Source organism: Carcharodon carcharias, chromosome 18, assembly GCF_017639515.1.
Source record: "Carcharodon carcharias isolate sCarCar2 chromosome 18, sCarCar2.pri, whole genome shotgun sequence".
NCBI lineage: Eukaryota > Metazoa > Chordata > Chondrichthyes > Lamniformes > Lamnidae > Carcharodon > Carcharodon carcharias.
The window spans coordinates 20,661,168-20,685,336 of NC_054484.1; the positions used below are offsets into that span (position 1 = coordinate 20,661,168).

At 44.2% G+C, this 24,169-nt stretch overlaps 1 protein-coding gene across 4 annotated transcripts in view; it reads left to right on the plus strand.

The window, feature by feature from the left end:
- Positions 1 to 24,169, plus strand: part of LOC121290848 (transmembrane protease serine 2-like) — a 55,516-nt gene that overhangs the window by 27,787 nt on the left and 3,560 nt on the right. For 3 of the 4 annotated variants that reach the window (XM_041211849.1, XM_041211850.1, XM_041211847.1), the window contains 6 exons: positions 1,300 to 1,413; positions 1,531 to 1,574; positions 4,893 to 5,067; positions 14,310 to 14,482; positions 19,763 to 19,858; positions 21,698 to 21,834. In XM_041211849.1, coding sequence (XP_041067783.1) covers positions 1,300 to 1,413; positions 1,531 to 1,574; positions 4,893 to 5,067; positions 14,310 to 14,482; positions 19,763 to 19,858; positions 21,698 to 21,834 — 739 coding nt within the window. The remainder of the gene's footprint in view (positions 1 to 1,299; positions 1,414 to 1,530; positions 1,575 to 4,892; positions 5,068 to 14,309; positions 14,483 to 19,762; positions 19,859 to 21,697; positions 21,835 to 24,169) is intronic. The other variant, XM_041211851.1, reaches the window with a different exon arrangement.

The window sequence follows — 24,169 nt, forward strand, 5'->3', positions numbered from 1 at the left end:
TGTTCTTCTGGGTTGTTTCTTTGGGCATCGTTAGTTAGCGCAAGATGGGTAGGTGATGCACAGGTGAGAGAGAGAGGTTATCATCCTCTGGTGGCTGGGAGGTTAGGTTTCTTTGTGGGCACAACCATCTTGTCTCTTTGGGCAGAAATTTTCACTCATGTGCCCGACCTACTTGAGTGTGAAATGACGCGTGTTGACATTGCCCGAGCATCCCAACGTCAACACGCAGTTGCGCGATAGCTTGGCTGGCGGGTGGGATGAGGTTTCCAAAAGCAAATAAAAGCAAAAGAAAAGTTTTATAATTTAATTAATAACAGGTCCCTGCTCATGTGACAGAGTCACATGAGGGGACGTGTTTTATTACATTTTTCAAAACTTTATTTTTTTCTTTAGTGCCCACAGGGAGACTACGCAATGCTTCACTCGCCGTGCATGCGTGAAGTCCGCGCCCGGTCCGCTCGCCCTCCTCCCTCCGCACAGGCAGTGCTAAGCGCTGCCGCTCGCATTTCACGCTGGGCAGGCCTTAATTGGCCTGCCCAGCGTGAAATCGCGGTCCGACGCCGATTGTGGGCGGCGGTCGGCTTCCCAACCACTCCCGTCTGCCCCCCGCCACCCCCCCCCCCCCCATGCCCGCCTGCCAAGGACAAAGTTCTGTCCTTTGTATTGAACTGTTTAAAGGCTGCATTAAGGTTTGACATTTTCACCTCAACACTGTTAGTATTGTGATCCTGTGGTTTGTGGAAGTAAACGCTATCTACTGGCACTGGGTGACGCTAGAGTATAAACACTTAACATGGAGGCGAAAACGGTGACTGTGATTCCTGAAGCTCTCCGCCACCAGGGTTGTGCCTGTCTTGTTTCAGGGTTGCTTGTAGATTAATGGATAGCCATATCAGTCAATCAACATTCCATTATCTTTGTACCAATGGCAACTACCAGGATGGTGGACGAGATGAATCTTTTTTTGGCTAGGAATTCCAATGTTGCAAATGGTGTAAAGTCACCCGTTTACTATTCTAATGGAGTTGTTACCCAGCATTTACCACCATCGGAGAAGCAGACAATGGAATATTAGGTAAATGGATGAAGCTTTTCTCCATTCATATTGCCATATGTAACCTCGACACCTTTGTCCCCATGTAGATTTGTGGTGTTTTCCTTTACCCCTCCAGCTGGACAGAGCCCTTAAGCTTGAAAAAGCATTGCTGCTTGTACTTGAGATTGTCTCATGGGTGCCTGCACAGTGCATTCTCTCTTCATAACAATTCTTTTTTTTTCCCCTATACATCTATTTCCCAGGAACAGCTTTCCTTTCTACGGATCAACCTTGGTGAGCAACATTCAATCCTCAGAGTTCCTGATGCTGAACGAGTCTTTAAAAACACGAGACACGTACCAAAAACTAACCATCAGGTCAGATATTGCTGAATATGGTTTCTCACATTCCAACACATCACACCACCTGCTACTATTTGTTGTGCACGCAAAATCTTTTAACACCCTGCTCAGAAATTTGTTTTTCATTTACAGCAAAAATTGCTCTTCTGGCTTGCTGGTCACTTTACGCTGTATAGGTAGGAATTATTTTGCTATTATGAGTTTCACTTTATAAGTTCTTACCCTCTTTAGGTTTCCTACCTCGTTGCCACTTCACATTTACACCAATGTGTCCTCCCCCCATCCCAATCAAAAGGGTAAGTTGGTTGTAAGTGTTTTAACTAACTCCATTTGACCTGCCTCTTTGGCCAGTCACCGGTCAGAGAATTTTGAACAACGATCCTCAATATTCTAATACAGATCATACAATAGTTTCATGCCTATCAATAGGTGCCTTTAATGTACTAAAACTTCTAAAGGTGGCTGACAAGCGAAACCAAGGAATTAGAGATCAGTTAGCCTAACATCTGAAAATGGGGAAATTGCTAGAGTCTATAATTAAGGATGGGGGTGATTGATACATTGAAAATTTTCAACTGATCAGAGAGAGTAAAAGGTATGTCAAAGCTGACTAACTTAATTGTAAAGCAAAGGCTGCTGGGTTCCTTGACATATGTTAGCTGATACAAAGGACACAGCAAAAACAAGATCCAGACTAGCCCATAGCAGTGTGAGCTCAGCAATTACAGATGCCGAAATGTCAGTCACTGGAATGCTAAGGCACACGGAAAATGAGACAGTGGATCTGAAATGCTTTGCACCTATTGTGATAGATTGTAAACCTATGGGACCAAGAACACATCCTCAGTTGTATTTGTACTTAATTGTATTTTATTGGAGAGGCGACTGAAGTAGTGGACCGAGGAATGTCTATGGATGCTATTCACATGGACCTTCAAAAGGCACCTGATAAATTCCTTCATCAGGGACTGTTAGCTGTTATGGTGGAATCATGCTTGCAGCTCATGGAATTGAAGGCAGATTATTGACTTGCATAGGAAATATGTTGCTGAGCGGCAGGAGACAGGATAGGAAGAATGGGCAGGTACTTTAACTAGTGTCAGCCAGTGAAGGCAATGGCAAATCGCTGAAGTACTTTGCCAAGCTTAATCATGGTCCAATCCAATAGAAGTCCATGGTTGCCAATGCCCTCTTAGGGCTTGGTACCTGAAGGAGGAAGAGAGCACTGTTGCGGTGAAATTGACAAACATGCTGGAGACTTGGGTATGGTTTTCTATCGTTTATTCAAGCGAATGCAAGGGGAGCCTGTCTTAGTCAATCCAATCCAAGTCAGTACTCTGCCCCCTGAGTTGTTACATTGTCTTTTATACATTTAGTCCCTGTCCTTTCATGTCTGAAGATGTGTTCTTGGCCGCATAGGCTCACAAGTGGGGAGTTGCTTTTTCACCACCTGAGGTCAAAAAGTGGGAAGGGGAGGGAGTGCACCCTTCAGGGGATACCCTGTGGGGGTAAGCCCCCTTCCCAGGATGAGACCCATTTGTGCCTCTCTGCTTGGTCTCCAAAACCTGTCCCCTCACCCTCCTTGGCCACCTCCCTAGGGTGTCCGATCCTTCCTTGCCCAAAAAGCCTGGGATTTACTTGGGTCTGAACACCATAGACGTTCTCCGTGGGCTTGCTTGCATCCCCGGCATTGTCCGCTACTGAGCTCTGGAGCTGCTGGGACTATTAGAGCTGCTGGCTAATCTGACTGTGGCATTGAGGGGTGGAATTCTGATTCTGTTTGTTTGGGCTGCTGGCAGTGTGTTATCGCTCTGGGGTGGCCTTTTATTTAAGCGACCAGCTTTAGCAATGGGCAGGGCAAGCAATACAACCCCCCCCCCCCCTCCCCCCCTGTAAAATTCACCCCCTGGAGTATTGTGAGCAGTTCTGGGCACCACACCTAAGGAAGGATCTTGGCTTTGGTGGGAGTGCGATGTAGATTTACCAGAATAAAATCTGGACTCCAAGGGTCAAATTACGAGGAGATATCACATAAACTAGGAATGTGTTGCTTGGAATTTAGAAGTTATGGGTGATTTGATTGACGTTTTGAAGATATTATGGTTAAAAAGTAGGGTAGATAGGGAGAAACCTTCTGCTGGGTGGGGAGTGGGATTAGGGCACATAGTTGGAACATTAGAGCCAGACCTCTCAGAAGTAAAATTAGGAAACACTTCCACACACAAAGTGTGGTAGAAGTTTGGAACTCCCTCCTGGAAATGCCAATTGTTGCCAGATTAATTGTAAATTTTAAATCTGAGATTGGTAATATTTTGTTATCTCGTGCAGTGGGTAGCTGACCCGCGCCCCAAACTCGCCTCCCTAAAAATGTCCGATGGCGAGAAGTGCATCCCGAAGCTGACACTCCTGCCAGTGCCGATATTTTCGGGCACCCCCACCCCCACCCCCAGCCCCACCACCAACCTCTGTTCCTCACCTTGGGTTGTCCTGTAAATTCAGGCCCGAGAGTCAAGATGCAATTGAATGCTGCATCATCGGGACTTCAGAAGGATGAACTGGATGAGCCGAACCTTCTTGGTGATTTTTGTGACCAGGAAAGGTCACAGGCTTCATCTCAAGTGTGTAATAAGTTAGTGAGTGGGTGATGTGATAATGATTCTTCAGTTGTGTCCGGTGCACCTGGAGACTGGAAGGGAAGCTAATCAGTTAGGCCGCCTGATCACCCTCTCATAACTCTGGTTAAAAGCTGTGCGTGTGTATGCTCTGGGTGAGGACAGGCTTATGCTTGTCTGTGATACACCATCCTCTCTGACCCTGCCGCTCCCGCCATCCTGCACCCCCCAACCCCCCCCAACCCCACCCCCCCCAACACCACCACTCCCAACCCCACCACTCCCATCGCTTACCCGTCATTGGTCAGTAGAAGTTATTAAAGAGCTGTTGGTGTCTCTTGCACTGTATCTTTGAATAAATCAGTGCCTTCATGATTGTAGGGCATTAAATTAAGACTTATAAGTCACAGTTTTAATTAAACTCAAGGAAAACTGTGACTGTTGGAAATTTGGAATCAATGCCAGAAGACATGGCAGTTTCAGTCATTATCAAATGATTAGAAAAAGAGCTCTGGATGGGACTTTTCATCAGGACGACTGGTTGACAAATTAAGCTGAAGTTGACATTGCTTTGCCATTTCTGAATCATAAATTGCTATGGACAATTTGACCCAAAAATTGGTCCTTGACTGTACGTGAGTTAATTTGGGCCTCAGCGCCCCTGAGCATTCCACGACCCTGCTCACTCACCACACTTCTTTTGGCTATTCCTCTTTTTCAAGTAACTCCCTAATTCTTTTAAAAATGTACTTGTGGACTCAGCTTCAAGGTCCACTTACCCCAGAGAACTCCACGTCCTGAGCAATCATCTTTTCAAAGGCCTTTTTTTGTCAGTCATGAGCTAAATTCTGCCCTTTATCTTCTCTATTTTTCCTGATGTAGATTGCGGAATCCGCAAGAAGGAAGATGAGGTCTCTACAAAAATAGTTGGTGGACAAGAAGCAGCACCAGGGGAGTTCCCATGGCAGGTCAGCCTCCACTTGAATAATCGTCATATCTGTGGGGGCACCATTCTCACACCCTATTGGGTGATTACAGCGGCACATTGTGGAGAAAGGCAAGTTCATTTCCTTCTGTTTAATTTTCACATTTTAGAAAATATCTGTGCATAGTAAATGGGCTGCATAAAATGTGTTCACTTCTCCTTATATCTTACTGTTACATATAGATCTTCGAAAAATAGCAGAATTTTCCTTTTCAGCAATGCCATTGACTAGTGTCATCAAACAATCAATTATATGTGGTGCTCTCTAGCAATCTGATAGCCCCCTGCAACCAAATAACAGGTGATGCAGCTCAAAATCTTGTCAATGAGTGATTTTGAAAATTCTTGGCCACCAAACAGAATTTCGTGCCCTGGCATGACACTTTGTAATGCCTAGGTGTCCCTGGTGTACTCTTCGATGCATTTTGAGTCTGAGGACTCATGGTATGACTAACCTCTCTTGTAGATTAATAAGTTGCCCTCAATATTGAGATGTCTGCATTGTTCAAAGTACTGTTTTAGAATGAGATTCTTTAGAACATACTCTGGCTATCTATTTTTGCAGTATTCTCTGATTTTAGCACATTCTTCACCTGTTTTCTGTGCTTGGCAGATTTCGTTCAGCTTCTGTGTAGTTGCTGCTAAGAATTTTTTTATGAGCTGCATGACTCTATCTCTCCAACAAGATTTATGTCCCCGTGTTCAGGCTTCTCAATAGGAATGCGTGCCAACGCATATGCTATTGTTTGCTGCTCGCCTTTTACATAGTCATCCGGTCTCTTCACCTGCTGTTCCAGGGAAATCTTCTGTTTGATTTCCTCTAGGTTTTCCAAATCATCTCCTTTAAAGCGAAGTTGTAAATCTGTGCAAGCTTTCTGGCTTAACAGTGAACATTCTTGATTGTGAATTGCATCCAAGGTTTCTTCCTTTGTGCTGCAGCTTAGCAGTCAACTGTCCCTTGACTTTCATCTGAATACCTCCTAGACCATGGAGTCTCGTGGTCAATGGCTGGAGCATTTCTGGTTTCAACAGAATTGAAATTCCTGCTCCAGTGTCTAACTTGAAGTTTGTTCTATGCCTGTTGACCATAATATCTGCACTCCAAAAATTTCCATTTGATCCTATGATTTATCCAAAGAATGGTACTTCTGGTTCTTTTTCTCCTTCAGTTTCCCAAATGGTACATGATCTTGGCTGCTTCGCCTTTAATTGTTTTGTTAAGAGCTGTTTGCTGCAGCAAGATGATTTAAAATGGCATCTCTTCTTGCAGGAATGGCGCTCCGTATTGTTGGTGGGCATTCTTCATGTCGATGCAGCCTTTTCGCTCCACAGGGAGAACACTGAATAATGGCAGCTACTCTTCTTTTTTCTCTGTTTGGGGTTATGTGTGCTGCAATTTTTTCATGCTATAAATAGGGACTGTGTCAGCCTGTTTTCCCCTTGATATTTCTTTTTTGTCTTGAATAAAACTTTTGTTTTGCTTTCTCTCTTCTGCCTGCCTCACTATCTGTACCACTTTCGATACAGTAAAGTCTTCCATGGCTGTAAAAAATTGGAGAGTATATCTTTTAAGACTCCCGACAATGCAATATCTAATTAATTCATCCTTCAGGGCTCCGTATTCACAGTTTTCTGCTAATCGATATAGCTCATTAATAAAGATACTCTCTTCTGGTCTTTGGCTGAACCTATTAAATTTTGTTCTCTCTATAATGGCGTTTTTATGAAGATTAAAATAAGTATTGATGGCTTTAATGACTTCTTCATATGATACCATGTCTTTGTTTATGTGCTGTCTGACCATAACGTTGTCTGCACTACTGCTGATGGCATAAAGTAAGGTGCTGACCTGTTTCTTGCTAGTCTTAATGCTGCTCTGTACTTGGAAAACCTGTGACTCTAGTTCTATCACTTTTGGCTTGACCCGGACCTTCCACATGATCGATGCACTCTAGTAGGGGTAGTACTTGTTCCATCTCTTCATTTGACTATTGTTTTTCTTCGGGAGTACAATTTAAGATTTTCCCACACAGTTCTTGTCCTGCAGTCATTTCCCTTGCTGCCTCTTCCAGTCACTAGGCTCTTCACTTGTTGTTCCTTTTGTCATATTCAACGATTGCCATCATTTGTTATTGTTGGTTTTGGTGCCTGGTATGTGGTATTTGTGGTCCTGGATCGACAGATAAGGTTGGGGGTAATACTGTTAGCAAACTCTATCTTTTATCGAACTGATGCTAACTATTTACAACGGTGTCTCTACACGAGACTCTACATAGAACTATCTCCCTCCATGCTCTGTTATCATGTGATCGTATGTCACTGATGATGCAGACTACTTATTTACATATTAGCTCTTTATACTACAAATGAGTGTCAGTTGTCTAATAGCAAATATGTAACCTCTTCCATAGGCTTATGGGACTTTCCAGCAATCTCAGTAATAATGTCACTATTTCAAATGCTATTGTTACTTTGCAGCAGTTTCATTGGTCAAAAGTATTGCCTGGCTATTTCTCAAGAATTGTTTTCAATAGTGACATTTTATTTGAGTACACTTCATGAACAAATAATTGGTCAATGTTGTCGATGTAATTGAAAAATATCATATGCTAATCGTCCATGATACCTGTGGTCTCTGGTATTTGGAATGGGACTCAATACAGCAAAGGAGGGAAAAAATAGACTGACCATGTTCTATAAAACATGGAATGGACAAGGGGATCATGGGAATCTCTTACAGTAAAGGAGGGAAAATCCAGGTTTTGTAAAATATGGAATGGACTGGTGGAAATTGACAGAAACAAGTTCCTGGTGCCCTCTGGCAATGACAATACATGAGATAACCATCCACACAAATTACAAAGATCATTTGTTTCCAAGACAGTGTATCCACAATCATCCTTCCCAAGGACAATCCTGCAATGGACAAACTGCCAAAAGATATAGTGACAGCCCCAACACTTGAACTCTTCAACATCCATCTTTAGATTATTTCCATTTAATCAGTATCAGTATCAGGACTACCATCTCAGCAGGTCAGACCTAAGTTAGCTAGCGCTAACCATGAAAATGGTGGCAGATTACGGATATTAGTCAGTGATGCGGAAATATCTGAAGTGGAAGTAGCAGATAATTTCCATGATAAAACTGTGCAGTGGTTCCCAGTGCTGTGATCTTTCCATGGAAACAATGTGATTTTTAAAAAATTCATTCATGGGATTGGGCTTCACTGGCTGGGCCAGCATTTATTGCCCATCCCTAGTTGTCCTTGAGAAGATGGTGGTGATCTGCTTTCTTGAACCGCTGCAGTCCATGTGGTGGAGGTACACCCACAGTGCGGTTAGGAAGGGAGTTCCAGGATTTTGACCCAGTGACAATGAAGGAATGCTGATATATTTCCATGTCAGGTGAATAGCTTGGAGGGGAACTTCCAGGTGGTGGTGTTCCCATCTATCTGCTGCCCTTGCCCTTCTAGATGGTAGTGGTCCTGGGTTTGGAAGCTGCTGTCTAAGGAGCCTTGGTGAATTCCACCAGTGTATCTTGTTAATGGTACAAACTGCTGCTACTGTGCATCGGTGGTGGAGGGATTGAATGTTTATGGATGTGGTGCCAATCAGGTGGGCTGTTTTGTCCTGGATGGTGCCAAACTTCTTGAGAGTTGTGGGAGCTGCATTGACCCAGGCAAGTGGGGAGTATTTCATCACACTCCTGACTTGTGCCTTGTAGGTGGTGGACAGGCTTTGGGGAGTCATGAGATGAGTTACCACAAGATTCCTAGCCCCTGACCTGCTCCTGTAGCCACAGTATTTATATGGCTAGTTCGGTTCAATTTCTGGTCAGTGGTAACCCCCCAGGATGTTGATAGTGGAGAATTCGGTGATGGTAATGCCATTGAACATCAAGGGGCGATGTTCTCTCTTGTTGGAGATAGTCATTGTCGGGCACTTGTGTGGTGCGCATGTTACTTGTCACTTGTTAGCCCAAGACTGGATATTGCCCAGGTCTTGCTACATTTGGACGTGGACTGCTTCACTATCTGAGGAGTCACCAATAATGCTGAAAATTGTGCAATCATCAGCGAACATCTCCAATTCTGACCTTATGATGGAAGGAAGGTCATTGATTAAGCAGCTGAAGATGGTTGGGCTGAGGACACTACCCTGAGGAACTCCTGCAGTGATGTCCTGCAGCAGAGATGGCTGACCTCCAACGCCTACAACCATCTTCCTTTGTGCTAGGTATGACTCAAACCAGTGGAGAGTTTTCCCCTGATTCCTATTGACTCCAGTTTTGCTAGGGATCCTTGGTGCCACACTCAGTCAAACGCTGCCTTGATGTCAAAGGCAGTCATTCTCACCTCACCTCAGGAGTTCAGTTCTTTTGTCCATGTTCGAACCAAGGCTGTAATGAGGTCAAGACCTGAGTGGCCCTGGCGGAGCCCAAACTGGGCATCAGTGAGCAGGTTATTGCTAAGCAAATGCTGCTTGATAGCACTGTTGATGACCCCCTTCCATTACTTTACGGATGATGGAGAGTAGACTGATGGGGTGGTAACTCTCAGGGTTAGATTTATCCTGCTTTTTATGTACAGGACATACCTGGGCAATTTTCCACATAGCCAGGAAGATGCCAGTGTTGTAGCTGTACTGGAACACCTTGGCTAGGGGCACGGCAAGTTCTGGAACACAAGTCTTCAGTACTATTGCCGGAATATTGTCAGGCCCCATAGTCTTTGCACTGTTCAGTGCCTTCAGCCGTTTCTTGATATCGTGTGAACTGAATCGACTTGACTGAAGACTGGCATCTGTGATGTTGGGGACTTCCGGAGGAGGCCGAGATGGATCATCCACATGGCACTTCTGACTGAAGATTGTAACAAATACTTCAGCCTTATTTTTTGCACTGTTATGCTGGGCTCCCCCATCATTGAGGATGGGGATATTAGTGGACCATCCTCCTCCAATGAGCTGTTTAATTATCCACCACTATTCACGACTGGATGTGGCTGGACTGCAGAGCTTAGATCTGATCCGTTGGTTGTGGGGTCGCTTAGCTCTGTCTATCACTTGCTGCTTATGCTGTTTGGCAAGCAAGTAGTCCTGTGTTATAGCTTCGCCAGGTTGATACCTCATTTTTAGGTATGCCTGGTGCTGATCCTTGCTTGCTCTCCTGCACTCTTCATTGAACCAGGTTGATCCCCTGGCTTGATGGTAATGGTAGAGTCGGGGATATGTTGGGCCATGAGGTTACAGATTGTATTCGAGTACAATTCTGCTGCTGCTGATGGCCCACAGCATCTCATGGATGCCCAGTCTTGAGTTGCTAGATCTGTTCGAAATCTAACCCATTTAGCACAGTGTAGCACTACACAACACGATGGACAGTATCCTTAATGTGAAGGTGGGACCTTTTCTCCACAACGACTGTGCGGTGGTCCCTCATACCAATACTGTCATGAATAGATGCATCTGTGACAGGTGAGGATGAGGTCAAGTATGTTTTACTCTCTTGTTAGTTCCATCACCACCTGCTGCAGGTCCAGTCTAGCAGCTATGTTCTTTAGGACTCGGCCAACAGTGGTGCTACCAAGCCACTCTTGGTGCTAGCCATTGAAGTCCCCCACTCAGAGTACATTCTGCACCCTTGCCACCCTCAGTGCTTCCTCCAAGAGTTCTTCAACATGAAGAGCACTGATTCATCAGCTGAGGGAGGGTGGCACATGGTAATCAGCAGCAGGTTTCCTTGCCCATGTTTGGCCTGATACCATGAGCCTTTGGAGGCGATGTTGAGGACTCCCAGGGCAACTCCTTTCTGACTGTATACCACTGTGCCACCTCCTCTGCTGGGTTTGTCCTGCTGGTGGGACATTGATGGTGGTGTCTGGGATATTATTTGCAAGATATGATTCCGTGACGATGACTATGTCAGGCTGTTGCTTGACTAGTCTGTGAGGCAGCTCTCTGATGTTAGTAAGGAGGACTTTGCAGGGTCAACAGGACTGAAATTGCCGTTATCATTTCTGGTGCTTAGGTGGATGCTGGGTGGTCAGTCCGGTTTCATTCCTTTTTTCAGGATTTGTAACGGTTTGGTACAACTGAGTGGCTTCGTAGGCCATTTTAGAAAGCATTTAAGAGTCAAGAATTTAGAAATGCATAATATAATCAAGCAAAGTCAGCATGGCTTCATGAAGGGGAAATCATGCCTGAAAAATTTATTAGAATTCTTTGAGGATGTAACAAGCAGGATAGATAAAGGGGAATCTGTAGATGTAATATATTTGGATTTCAAAAAGCGCTCGATCAGCTTCCATACACAAGGTTACTTAATAAGATAAGAGCCCAAGGTGTTGGGGGTAGTATATAGCATGGATAGAGGACTGGCTAACTAATAGAGAATTGGGATACGGGGACATTTTCAGGATGGCAACCTGTAACTAGTGGAGTGCCACAGGGATCAGTGCTGGGGTCACAATTATTTACAATATATATTAATGACTTGGATGAGAAAAGTGAATGTACTATTGCCAAGTTTGTGGATGACACAAAAATAGGTGGGAAGGCCAGAGGTGAGTATGACAGAAAGATTCTACAGAGGGATATAGACAGGTTAAGTGAATGGGCAAAAATGTGGCAGATGGATCATAATGTGGGAAAATGTGAGGTTATGCACTTTGGCAGGAAGAACAGAGGAGCTGAATATTATTTAAATGGGGAAAGACTGAAGAAAGCTGCAACGTAGAGGGATTTGGGGGTCCTCGTGCATTAATCACAAAAAGCTAGCTTACAAATTCAGCAGGTAATAGGTAAGGCAAATGGAATGTAGGCCTTTATTTCAAAGGGAATGGAGTTTAAAAATAGGGAAGTCTTGCTAAAACTATACAAGGCATAAGTTAGACCACACCTAGAATACTGTGAACAGTTTTGTTCCCCTTATCCAAGGAAATATATACTGGCATTGGAGGCAGTCTAGAGAAAGTTCACTAAGTTGATCCCAGGTATGGAGGGATTTTCTTATGAGGAGAGGTTGGATAGGTTGGGCCTGTACTCATTGGAGTTTAGATGAATGAGAGGCGACCTTATTGAAACATATAAGCTTCTTAGGGGGCTTGACAGGGTAGATGCTGAGAGGTTGTTCCTCCTTGTGGGTGACTCTAGGACCAGAGGGCATAATCTCAGAATAAGGGGTCACCCATTTAAGACAGAGATGAGGAGGAATTTCTTCTCCCAGAGGGTTGTTAATCTGTGGAATTCTTTACCACAGAGGGCTGTAGAGTCTGGGTCATTAAGTATATTCAAGGCTGGGATAGACAGATTTTTAATCAGTAAGAGAATCAAGGGTTATGGGGAAAAGGCAGGAAAGTGGAGTTGAGGATTATCAGATTAGCCATGATCTCATTGAATGGCAGAGCAGACTCGATGGGCTGAATGGCCTACTTCTGCTCCTACATCTTATGGTCTTATGTAAGGAATAGGACTACAATGGTACTTCTCCATCTTATGGGATTGAATTTAGTCATACCTCTGAGTTGCCTTGATTGCTCTGGATGTGGTGGTGGTAACCAATTCTGAAATTGGGTAGATTGTATAAGCGACTTTCCGAACTTACTACATATATTAACCCTTCTTGCCTGTAGAATTTTGAGCTTTGTGATATTGTGGTGTATTACAATATCGGCCCTATACATCAGGGGTACCTCCACAAGCCCGCTTGCTTGGCACCCCATCCAGCACCTTAAACATTCACTCCCTCCGCCACCGATGCAAAGTGGCAGCAGTATGTACCATCACAAATGCACTGCAGCAACTTACCAAGGCAGCGTCAACAGCACCTGCAATACCCGTGACCTCTACCACTTAGAAGAATAAGGGCAGCAGCTAGATGGGAACAGCACCACCTGCAAGTTCCACTCCAAGCCACACACCCACATGGCTTGGAACTATATCACCGTTCCTTCACTGTCGCTGAGTTAAAATCCTGGAACTCTCTTCCTAACAGCACTGTGGGTGTACCTACGCCACAGGGACTGCAGCAGGTTGAAGAAGGCAGCTCAGCACCACCTTGTCAAGGGCAATTGGGGATGGGCAATAAATGCTGGCCCAGCCAGCGAGCCCACATCCCAGGAAAGAATAAAAAAACAATTAAGCCCTGACCCACAGAGGTTTTCCGTGTTGCTGAAGACTGCGCTCAGGTCAAAGGTGGAAATTTTTGGTGTTTTAGTCTGCCATCCACACTGACGTTTTCTAAAATTCCTTGTTATTTGTCCAGTTTTCCATGTATAAGGCAGGGTTTCATTTCCCTTAGCAGTGAATGCCATAGAAAGCAGTCCAACACTGGTCTTCCAAGGTGCAGATAGCATTCTACAAGAACAATATCAGAGATTCATGTCTGCACTATAGCAGACAAGAAGAATACTGCTGGGAATCTCAAGCAAAATGGATAATGGTGGAGGCACTTACTGTCATGTTTTTATAATGATATAGAAGCACCAATCACTCATAAGGGATTGGGTAAACAGGTTGTGGTTTCATTTATTAATTATAGGCACTTGCAAACTGATATACATGGATAGAAACCTTGAAGACACCAGAGCTGCAGAGCTGTGTGTGTATGCTCTGCTAAAAGCAAAAGTAAAACTAAAACTGTGACACACTTCTTTTTTAGTGATGTCATTCTGCAATCTCTTAAAGGCATAATACAACACTTAATAGGCCAGACAGCGTTCAAAGTGAAAGAATGAGACAATTGATGTTTCATGTATTAACATTTTCCTCGGAAATGCAAGATATAGTTGCGAAGAAAGGTTTGACACCAACAGGCTAGTCACTGAGGATAGTAACAGCCAAGAATTCTGTGCTGCTCCAATTTTACCTTCAGTGCATCCACAACTTTCTTCACCCACATTTGTGAACTGTCCCTCTGGGCCCCAAACACTGGAATTCCCTATCTAAACCTCTCTTTCTGTGCACCTCCACTCTGTGAGGTAACGCTTAAATTCCTACCCTTTTAACTAAACTTTTGGCCACTTGTCCAAATGGCTTCAGCTCAGTGTCAAATTTTGTCTGAATAATCTCCTATGAAGCACCTTGGGATGTTTTACTACGTTAAAGGTATTAAATTGGGTTAGATGAAATAGAATGGGAGGAGGCTTGTGCGGAGCATAAACACTGATACAGTCCAAAGTGAATCAGTAGTTTGTTTCAGTGAGGTAAATTCTATGTAATATAAATGCAAATTGTTGCTGTTAGTACTTTAAGCAGAACTTACAAGATTTAGAGGAGGTTATTCTTACAAATCTTTTATCCGTCTTTTTGCAGGCATTCCTCTCCTTCCCGTTGGCGAGTATATGGCGGTATTCTACGGCAATCAGAAACACTCAATGTAAAAGCTCACAATGTTGAAAAATTTATCAGACATAATAAGTTTGACAGTCAAAGCAAGGATTATGACGTAGCACTAATGAAACTAAAGACTCCTTTCAAATTTTCAGGTAACTTCTGGTTTATTTTATGAAAATCCTTAGCTCATCTTTAGCCCCTCCGCACTCCTTGGGTTGCCAACTCTGATTGGATGTACTCTTAAATGTTTCATCACATGACCTTCTATTTCAATTTCCCCACCCATTGAAAAATACTTATTTCCCCATCTCCAATATTTTAATAGCTAATAAAGCACAACAAAAGTGACTTGCATTTATATAATGCCTTTAATGTGGCAAAGTGAAAGTGTCCAAAGGTAATGAAACAACATCTGCAAGATGCATTGCAGTAACTCGCCAAGCATCCTTTGACAGCACTGTCTAAACTTGCAACGTCTCCCACCTAGAAGGACAAGGCTGGCGGAGATTTTGGAACACCACCACCACCTCCAAGTCACTTACCATCCTGACTTGGAAATACATTGCCATTCCTTCACCATTGCTGGGTCAAAATCCTGGGACTCGCCTCCTAATAGCACTGTGGGCGGACCTACATCATATGGACTGCAGCCGTTCAAGAAGTTGGCTTCTTAAGGGCAATTAGGGATGGACACAAGTTCTGGTCTTAACATTGATGTTGGCAACCCAAAGGTGAATGAAAAAAAAAGCTCGGCAGGTCAGGCAGCATCTGTGGAGAGAGAAATACAGTTAACATCTCAGGTTAATAACCATTCATCCAAACTGGAAAAAGGGACGCGATGGCTTTTAAGCAAATACAGAGGCAGGAAAAGAGGGCAGGGAGTAAAGAACAAAAGGGAAAGTCTGTTGTAAGGTGGAAGGCAGGAAAGATTGATGGACAAAAGAGATGATGGTGCAAAGTAGAAGTCAGGATGTTCACTAACAAATGCATGGTGTTCTATTTGCAATTCCTCGGATGCTGAAACAGTTCATGTCCAGATGTGGCAAGACTTGGACAACATCCAGACTTGGCCTGATAATTGGCAATTAACATTTGTGCCACACAAGTGCCAGACATGATCATCTCCAACAAGATAGAATCTTGATATGCAATGGCATTACCATAATTGAACCCGCCACCATTAACATCCTGGGGTTACCGTTGATTAGAAACTTAATTGAATCAGCCACATAAATTACTGTGGCTGCAAGAAGAGTTCAGAGGCTGAGTTTTCTGCACCAAGTAACTCACCTCCTGATGCCGTGAAGCCTGCCCACCATCCACAATGCACAGGTCAGAAGTGTGATGGAATACTTTCCACTTGCCTGGATGAGTGCAACTCCAACAACATTCAAGAAATTTGACACCATCCAGGACAAAGCAGCCCACTTGATTCACACCACATCCACTATCCTAAACATTCACTCCCTTTGCAGCAGTGGTGCACAAATTATAGTGTGTACCATTTGCAATGGTGGTATGTACCATCTGCAATTATAGTGTGTACCATCTGCAATGGTGGTACGTACCATCTGAAATGGTAGTATGTACCATCTGCAATGGTGGTATGTACCATCTGCAATGATAGTGTGTACCATTTGCAATGGTGGTATGTACCATCTGAAATGGTGGTATGTACCATCTGAAATGGTAGTGTGTACCATCTGCAATGGTGGTATGTACCATCTGCAATGGTGGTATGTACCATCTGCAATGGTGGTATGTACCATCTGCAATGGTAATGCGTACCATCTGCAATGGTGGTATGTACCATCTGCAATGGTGGAATGTACCATCTGAAATGGTGGTATGTACCATCTGCAATGATAGTGTGTACCATCTGCAATGGTAGTGCATACCATCTGCAATTGTGGAATGTACCATCTGCAATGTGCCAAGGCACTTTCAACAGCATCTCCCAATCTCATAACCTTTAACCGCAAGAAGGATGAGGGTAGCAAGCACATGGGAACATCATAACCTACAAGCTCTCCTCCAAGTCCTTCCTTGGGTACATTAGCGCTCCTTCATTTTTGCTGAGCCAAAATGCTGGAACTCCTGATCTAACAGTACTGTGGGTGTACCTACTCCATATAGACTGTAACAGATCAGGAAGGTGGCTCACCATCACCTTCTCAAGGGCAATTAGGCATGGATAATAAAAGATGCCCTTACCAGTGAAAAACATTGTCTGTAAATGAATACATTTTAAAAAAAGATGTCAATGAGGATCAAGGCAAAAACTCGGCAGTCGCTTCCAGCATAAAGGAAGATGGTTGTGGTTGTCAGAGATCAATCATTTTAATCCCAGGAAATCACTGAGGAGTTCCTCAGAGCAGTGTGTTAGGCTCAGCCATTTTCAGCTGCTTCATCAATGACATTCCCTCCAACATAAGGTCAGAAGTGGGGCTGCAGCTGATGATCACACAGTGTTCAGTGCCATTCGTAACTCCAGATAGCGAAGTAGTCCATGCCTGCATGCAACAAGACGTGGACAACATCCAAACTTGTGGTGATAAATGGCAAGTAATATTTGTGCCACCCAGGTGCCAAGCAATGATCACCTCCGATAACAGAGAGACTAGGCATCTCCCTTTGACATTCAATATTATTGCCAAGTCCCTCACCATCATACCTTAGAACCATAGAACTATAGAAAAGTTACAGCACAGAAGGAGGCCATTTAGCCCATCTTGTCCATGCCAGCTCAAGGACACCCAGGTGCCCTTTCTAATCCCACCTTCCTGCACCCGGCCCATAGCCCTGCAGCTTACAGCACTTAAGGTGCAGATCCAGGCACTTTTTAAAAAAGTTTAGAGTTTCTGCCTCTACCACCAACTTGGGCAGCGAATTCTAGACACCCACTATCGTCTGTGTAAAAAAATTCTTCCTCATGTCCCTCCTACACCTTCTGCCACTTATCTTGAATTTACGTCCCTTGGTTCTAGAATTCTAGAATTCTACACCAAGGAGAATCTAGAGGTTCTAGAATTCTCCACCTTGGGGGCAGCCATTGACCAGGAACTCAATTGTGCCAGCCTCATAAATGCCTTAGTTACAAGAGCAGGTCAGAGATTGAGACCTTTGTTGTGAGTAGCTCACCTCCAGACTCCCTCAGAACTTCTCAACCACTAACAAAGCATTAGTCAGGAGTGTGATGGAATACTCTCCATTTGTCAGCATGGATGCAGATGCGACAATGACCTTCGCCACCTAGAAGGACAAAGTCAATAGGTGAATGTGAACACTGGCACCACCAAGTTTCCATCCACTGCACATAAAGCTATTGAGATGATCAAGGTGATTTAAAACAATCAGAAACTTTCACGTACCATCCTGCCAAGCAAATATATATCGCTGCCCGTTGTCATCACTGGGTCAAAATCATGGAACTCCCTACCTAAAATCACATCTCTGTTCATCACAGAGGACAGCAATGGTTGATGAAAAATGCCCATCATCAGCTTCCTAAGGGCAACTGGGAATGGGCAATAAATGCCAATATTTGCTAGTAAAACCTATATTGAACGAATTTGAACAAATTCAAAATGTTCCTGAGTGAATTAACATTAAAGGCCATGAAAAGAGTAATGAGTTCTCCTGATATCTTGGCCAACATTTCTCTTCAGCCAACATTTCTCTTCAGCCAACACCATCATGAAATGATTAACTAGTCATTTAGTTTATTACTCTATGTGGCATTTTGCTGTGTGTAAGATAGCTGCCATGTTTGCCTAAAAACAACAACGTGTATTTATGTCACACCATTAACATCGTAAAATGTTCCAAAAGTACTTCACAAGATAATTATCAAACAAAGGGGATAATGTAAGGGGATATTAGGTCAGATGACCAAAAGCTTTGTTAAGAAGGTGGATTTTAAGGTCTCTTAAAGGAGGAACAAGAGACAAAGAAGTTTAGGGAGGGAATTCCAGAGCTTAGGACCTTGGCAGCTGAAAGCAAGACCTCAGGAAATCAGGGATGTTCAAGAGGCTGGAATTTGAGTAGTGCAGATACATTGGAGGGTTGGAGGAGATTACAGAGTTAGAGAGGGGACGCCATTGAATCATTTGAAAACAAGAATTGGAATTTTAAAATCAAGCATTGCTTAAAGAGGGGCCAAGGTAGGTTAGTGAGAATAGAGGCTATAGGTGAATGGGACTTAGCAAACTAGAAATAGAATTTTGGATGACTTCGAGTCTTTGGAAATTAGAACATGTGAGGCCAGCCCAGAGTGCATTGGAATAGCCTTGCCTAGAGGTAGCAAAAGCAAAGATTAGAGTTTCAGCTGCTGACGAACTGAGGCTGAGGTGGAGTTGGGCAATCTTGCAGAGGTGGAAATTGACGGTCTTAGTGAGCACATGTATATGTGGTCAGAAGCTCATATTGGGGCTTAATATAACACTAGGGTTGAAAGTGGTTCCGTTCAGCCTCAGATGGTTGTCAGGGAGAGGGATAGAAAAGGCGGCGAGGGAACGGTGTTTGTTGTTGGACTTCACACAGTGACCTCAGTCTTCCCAATATTTAGTTGGAGGAAATTTCTGCTCACTCAGCATTGGTTGTCGGACAAGCAGTCTAACAATTTAGAGACTGTGGGTGGTTTGAGAGAGTTGGTGGTGAGTTACAGCTTGGCATCATCAGCGTACATGTGAAAACTAACACCATGCTTTCAGATGATATCGCCTAGGGGCAGTATGTAGATGGGAAATGGGAGAGGGCCAAGGGGGAATGCCAGAGGGAGCTGAATGGGAGTGGGAAGAGAAGCTGTTGCAGGTGATTCTATGGCTACCACTGGATAGATAAGAATGGAACCAGGTGAGTGCAGTCCTACCCAGCTGGACGATGATGGAGAGGCATTGAGGAGAATGGATAGTGGCCAACCATGTCAAAGGCTGCAGACAGGTTCTGATATGTAATAACAGATCATGAACCATTCCTCTTCAAATTAGTTCACACCTTGAGGTGTTTCTAAGAAATGTGATGAGGCACTATATAAATCCAAATCTATCTTGTTCTTTAGTAGGATAGTATTGTACATTTTATATCCCAGATCTATGCAGTAGAAACACTAGTTTCTTTGTGGTGAATAGGTTTTAATCACAATGCTTTAAAGTATCTCTGCAGTCCCAAAATATCTGCAGGTGCTAATAGCTCCGGTTTGCAACTCTTTCTACAGCTTTGTTAACTTTCTCCTGACTCCACACCCAGGCTTAACCAATCAAGCACAGTGAGCATAGATCAGCCCGACTCTCATAATCAAACACAGAACAAAAGAACACCAACAAAACTGGGAAACTTTGCAGTTCAAAAAAGTGTAACTAACCCATTTATAAATTAGTTTTCAAATTATTCCACTGATACATAGCAGCTCTGTTATTTTGTTCTGATATTAGAAAGAATAAAACCAGCCTGTTTGCCTAACTATGGACAAGTGTTTAATACTGGGGACAGTTGCTGGATTTCTGGATGGGGAGACACAGAGGAAGGAGGTAAGAGAAAACTGATTGCTGCTTGGCTGCGCAACCTCACAACTAAGAGGGAGCATTGGTGTAGACTGAGCTTTGTGCCTCTGTGCTTAATGCACTCATGGACCACGTAGAGCTAATGGTTTTGTGGTTCTATTCTCAGACTATATAAAACTGGTGGGCTAGAAATGACCAGCTGGTCCCTCAAGTCTGCCCCACACCACGATGGCTGGAACACCCTGACTAGACACTTCTTCCCCCCACCCCCTACCATTTCCCACTCATCCCTGGAGGCATGAAATCTCCTGGGCAAGACAAAAAAAATAGGAAAAAAAACAGCAATGGCCAATAAGAGGGAAAATACTCTGGGAAATTTCTCTCTGCCCCCTCAGGTGATCAGAACCCCGGTCAGAAGAGCTGAGTGTTACCCATGGAGATGTCTACCTTTTATATGTTAGAATTGACAAATAAGGCAGACAGATCCATTCTGGCCAATTACTGTCCATTTATTCCACTTTCAATCAGCAGGAAAGTGATGGGATGTGTCAACAGTGCCATAAAGCACTAATTCAGCAACAACCTGCCCACTGATGCTCAGTTTGGGTTTTGTTAGGGCCACTCAGCTCCAGACTTCATTACAGCCTCAATCCAAGCATGGACAAAAGAGCTGAACTCCCAGGGGTGAGGTGATAGTACTTGCCTTTTACATTAATCTCCCCTTGACATTCAATGACGTTACCATCGCTGAATCCCCCACCATCTACATCCTGGGAGTTACCATTAACCAGAAACTTAACAGGACCAGGCATATAAATACTATGGTTACTAGAGAACTATGGCTACTAGGAATTCTACAGTCAGTAACTCATCTTCTAACTCCCCAATATCTGTCCACCATCTACAAGGCACAAGTCAGAAGTGTGATGGAATACTCCCCACTTACCCAGATGAGTGCAGCTCCTACAAACTCAACACCATCCAGGACAGAGCAGCACACATGATCAGCACCCCATTCACCACTTTAAACATCCAGTCCCTTCACCCTTGGTGCACAGTGGCTGCAGTGTGTACCATATACAATTTGCACTGCAGCGAATCATTAATTTCTCAGGAATCCATCCTGACATCAGTCATTGCTGTGAATCACAAAAATTTTTTAAACTGTGTCTTGCTCATGAGGTATTTCAACTCCTCTCTTTTGAGGATTTACCCTCTGCTTTCCCTCAATAGTCATTCCAACTTGGACTGCCCCAACAGCTGTTCACCTCCCAGTTGCTCAATCTCTTCTCCCAAGACTGCATCCCACTGGATTTACAATGCAGCATCCCAACATCTAATTACTGGCACGATCCCACCAGCTATCTAACTGCTCTGAGCAGAGTCTCAATGCTCATGGGCTTTTCCTCTGTCCCAACTTTCCAGCTTCACTGAGCTGACACTGCCCCGTGGGCTTCTCTGGGTTCTAATCTCCTCAGCTGTGCTGAGCAAATACTGCTCCTGGGCTTCCCTGAGCCCCAACACTTAATGGTGCAGAGCTACTGACGTCTCCCATATGACCTGTCACGTGGCCTCCCTTTTGCACTGTGCCCCAGTCCCTGTGGTCAGTGTTTTCGTGCCCGGTCACCACGCAGGCACCCTCTGGCAGGCTGGCCAAACCATCCCCTGCCAAAAAGAAACTCGAGTGGAGTGTGTGCAGCCCATTGCCTTGTTGCTCCCTGCACTTGCACCGGAATTCTCAGGCATGCCAGGGATTGTAGTCCTTTCCCTCCACCCGGAACACTCACAAACCCAATAATGCTGATTCCACTACAACAGGATTAAAGTTGCTTGGACAATTAATATGTTTTCTGCTCATTTCACCAGGCTCTTCACCTGAAGTTCTGCAGAAGGCTATTGTGCCTTTCATTGCTCACACCGATTGCAAACTAAGTTATTATGAGTTCATCTTGCCTCGCAGCATATGTGCTGGCTGGGAAGAGGGTAGACAGGATGCATGCCAGGTATTGTTAACATGTGGTGTGTTTTTAGCAAACCTCCCTCCAGATTAAATTCCTGCTCTGTGCTAAATTTAGCTGGAAAACATGCAGAGGGAATGTCACCATTACCCCAGGCACCCCTCAGTCAGGGAAGGAATGCAATTAGTCAGCTTGCTTACTTTGCTCACTAAAAAAGGCAAGAAATTAAAAATAAAGCTTTGGAAGTTCGCAGCTTTTACACTGTGTGCACTGGTGGTGGGAGGTTAGGGTAGGGTTGACCTCATCAAAAATTGCAAGCATTCCCCCCGCCGCCCCCACCAATTAATAGGGTCTCAAAGCCACAGAAAACAGGCTGTAAGCAAGACATATGATTGGCTCGAGGACTGGAGAAGTTTGCAATCTCCAAGTGGCAGCAGTTCTTAAAGGGCTGCTTACTTTTCATTACTGGGCCAATGGTCAATGTGGGCAGAACTGCCCTTTTACTGAAGGTGTAAGAATGGGGGGGGGCGGTGGTTCCCGTGGAGCAGAAAGCTGACCTCCACTAAAAGCAGAAGATCCCTGGATGGAGGGAGCAGAGAGACTGCATGACAGAGGCATAGGATGGGATGTAATAAAAAGTAAGAAAGAACTTGTCTTTATATAGAATACCTTACACAGCCTTAGGGTGTCACAAAATGTTTCACATCAATACTTTTGTAATATAGGAAACACAGCGACCAATTTGTACACAGTATGATCCCGCAAAAAAATCTGCTTTTATGTGTAGGTTGAGGGAAAAGTGTTGGCTGGGACACCGGGTGAACTGTGTCTGTTCTCCTTTTGAACAATTTGGCAGAATCTTTTACATCCACTGGAGTGGGAAGGCATAGCTTTGTTTTAATGCCTCATTTGAAGGATGGCATCTCTGACAAGCCAGCACTCCTTTACTACTAAAATGACAGCCTGCATTGTGCGCTCAAGTCTCTGGAGTGGGGCTTGAGCTGGCCTTCTGATAATGGGCATTGACTTAAATGATGATATTTCTATGGTCATGTGCCATGACCAGGTAGGTCATGGTGTTGATGCCAGTTGCCATACCATGCACCCAGTGAAAATTCTGTGCCCTGTCCAGCTGATTCCTGATCCAACTTGGAAAATGATAAGCTAGTTATCCCCTATGCCTGTGGTGGGCGATACGTCTATCAAATGTTGATGACCCATGTAGTGCCATGGAAGGTTCCAATAGCATAAACGTTTAATGCTGTGGTAACCTTCATGGGAAAGGGAAGAGTCAGCTTTCAATTTGCCTGCTGGTCAATAGGAATCCCTATCATTAACAGTTTGTTTGTCGCAAGTTCCTTTCCAGCAGCAACAGTAATACTGCAGGAAAGAGTGCTAAACAATATTAAGGTAGACAAGTGGTGCCCTCCACAGGAAGAAGAATGTCACAATCAATGCTGAGTCCAAAAGAAAATGCAAGTTTCAATTTAATTTAGGAATGAAAACTTAATTTTAAAAGGCACCCATGGTCATGCACCCATTTTGCAGAGGAAACTTGGGAGGGAAGGTGGACATTCGGTGCTATATTTACATGCAAGTTCATTCTTTCTAACCTTTTGTAGTTGAGATTTCAGACCTTTGCTTGGAGAATATTTCTTTTTATTAGACACAAGTGAACTCAGCGCATCTCTAGGCTGAAAGGAGCTATTGGACCTCATGAGTGTGCAATTAGTGAAATTCCAGGAGTATCTTAGCACTCCCAAGCTTGGCCCCTTGATGTGGGGTGGGGGTGGGGTCGGGGGAGTGGTGTGGAAGAGGGTGAATTAATTTTGTTTGCTATTTGAACAGGGTATGAACATTGAACACATCTGGGACCTGCTCCAAATTCTGCAGCCCCTCCCCCATCACCCCACATCTTCTCTCATAGGACCATTGAATTCTGTGGCACAGGAGGAGGCCATTTGGCCCATTGTGCCTGTTATAGCCGAAAAAGAGCTATCCGGCCTGATGCTGCCTTTCAGCTCTTGGCCTGTCACCCAGTAGGTTACGTCACTTCAAGTGCACGCCCAAGTGCTTTTTTAAATGCAATGATGGTATCTGCCTCTTCCATCCTTTCAGGCAGTGAGTTCCAGACCCACACCACCCTCTGGATGAAAAAGAAAACTCTTGGAACTCCTGCCCAATCCTTCTCCTAATTACTATAGATCCATTCCCTGTGGTTTTTGTCTCCATGCCATCTCCTACCTTAGGAATTTCAGGACCAAAGATTTCCCTGAGTAAACCCTGGACATCAATTCACTGAAGTCTGTTTGATTCGAATAATGGCATGCAGCTCTTTCCAAAGAACTGTTTGGTGAGAATTCTATGTTCACTGAGGTGA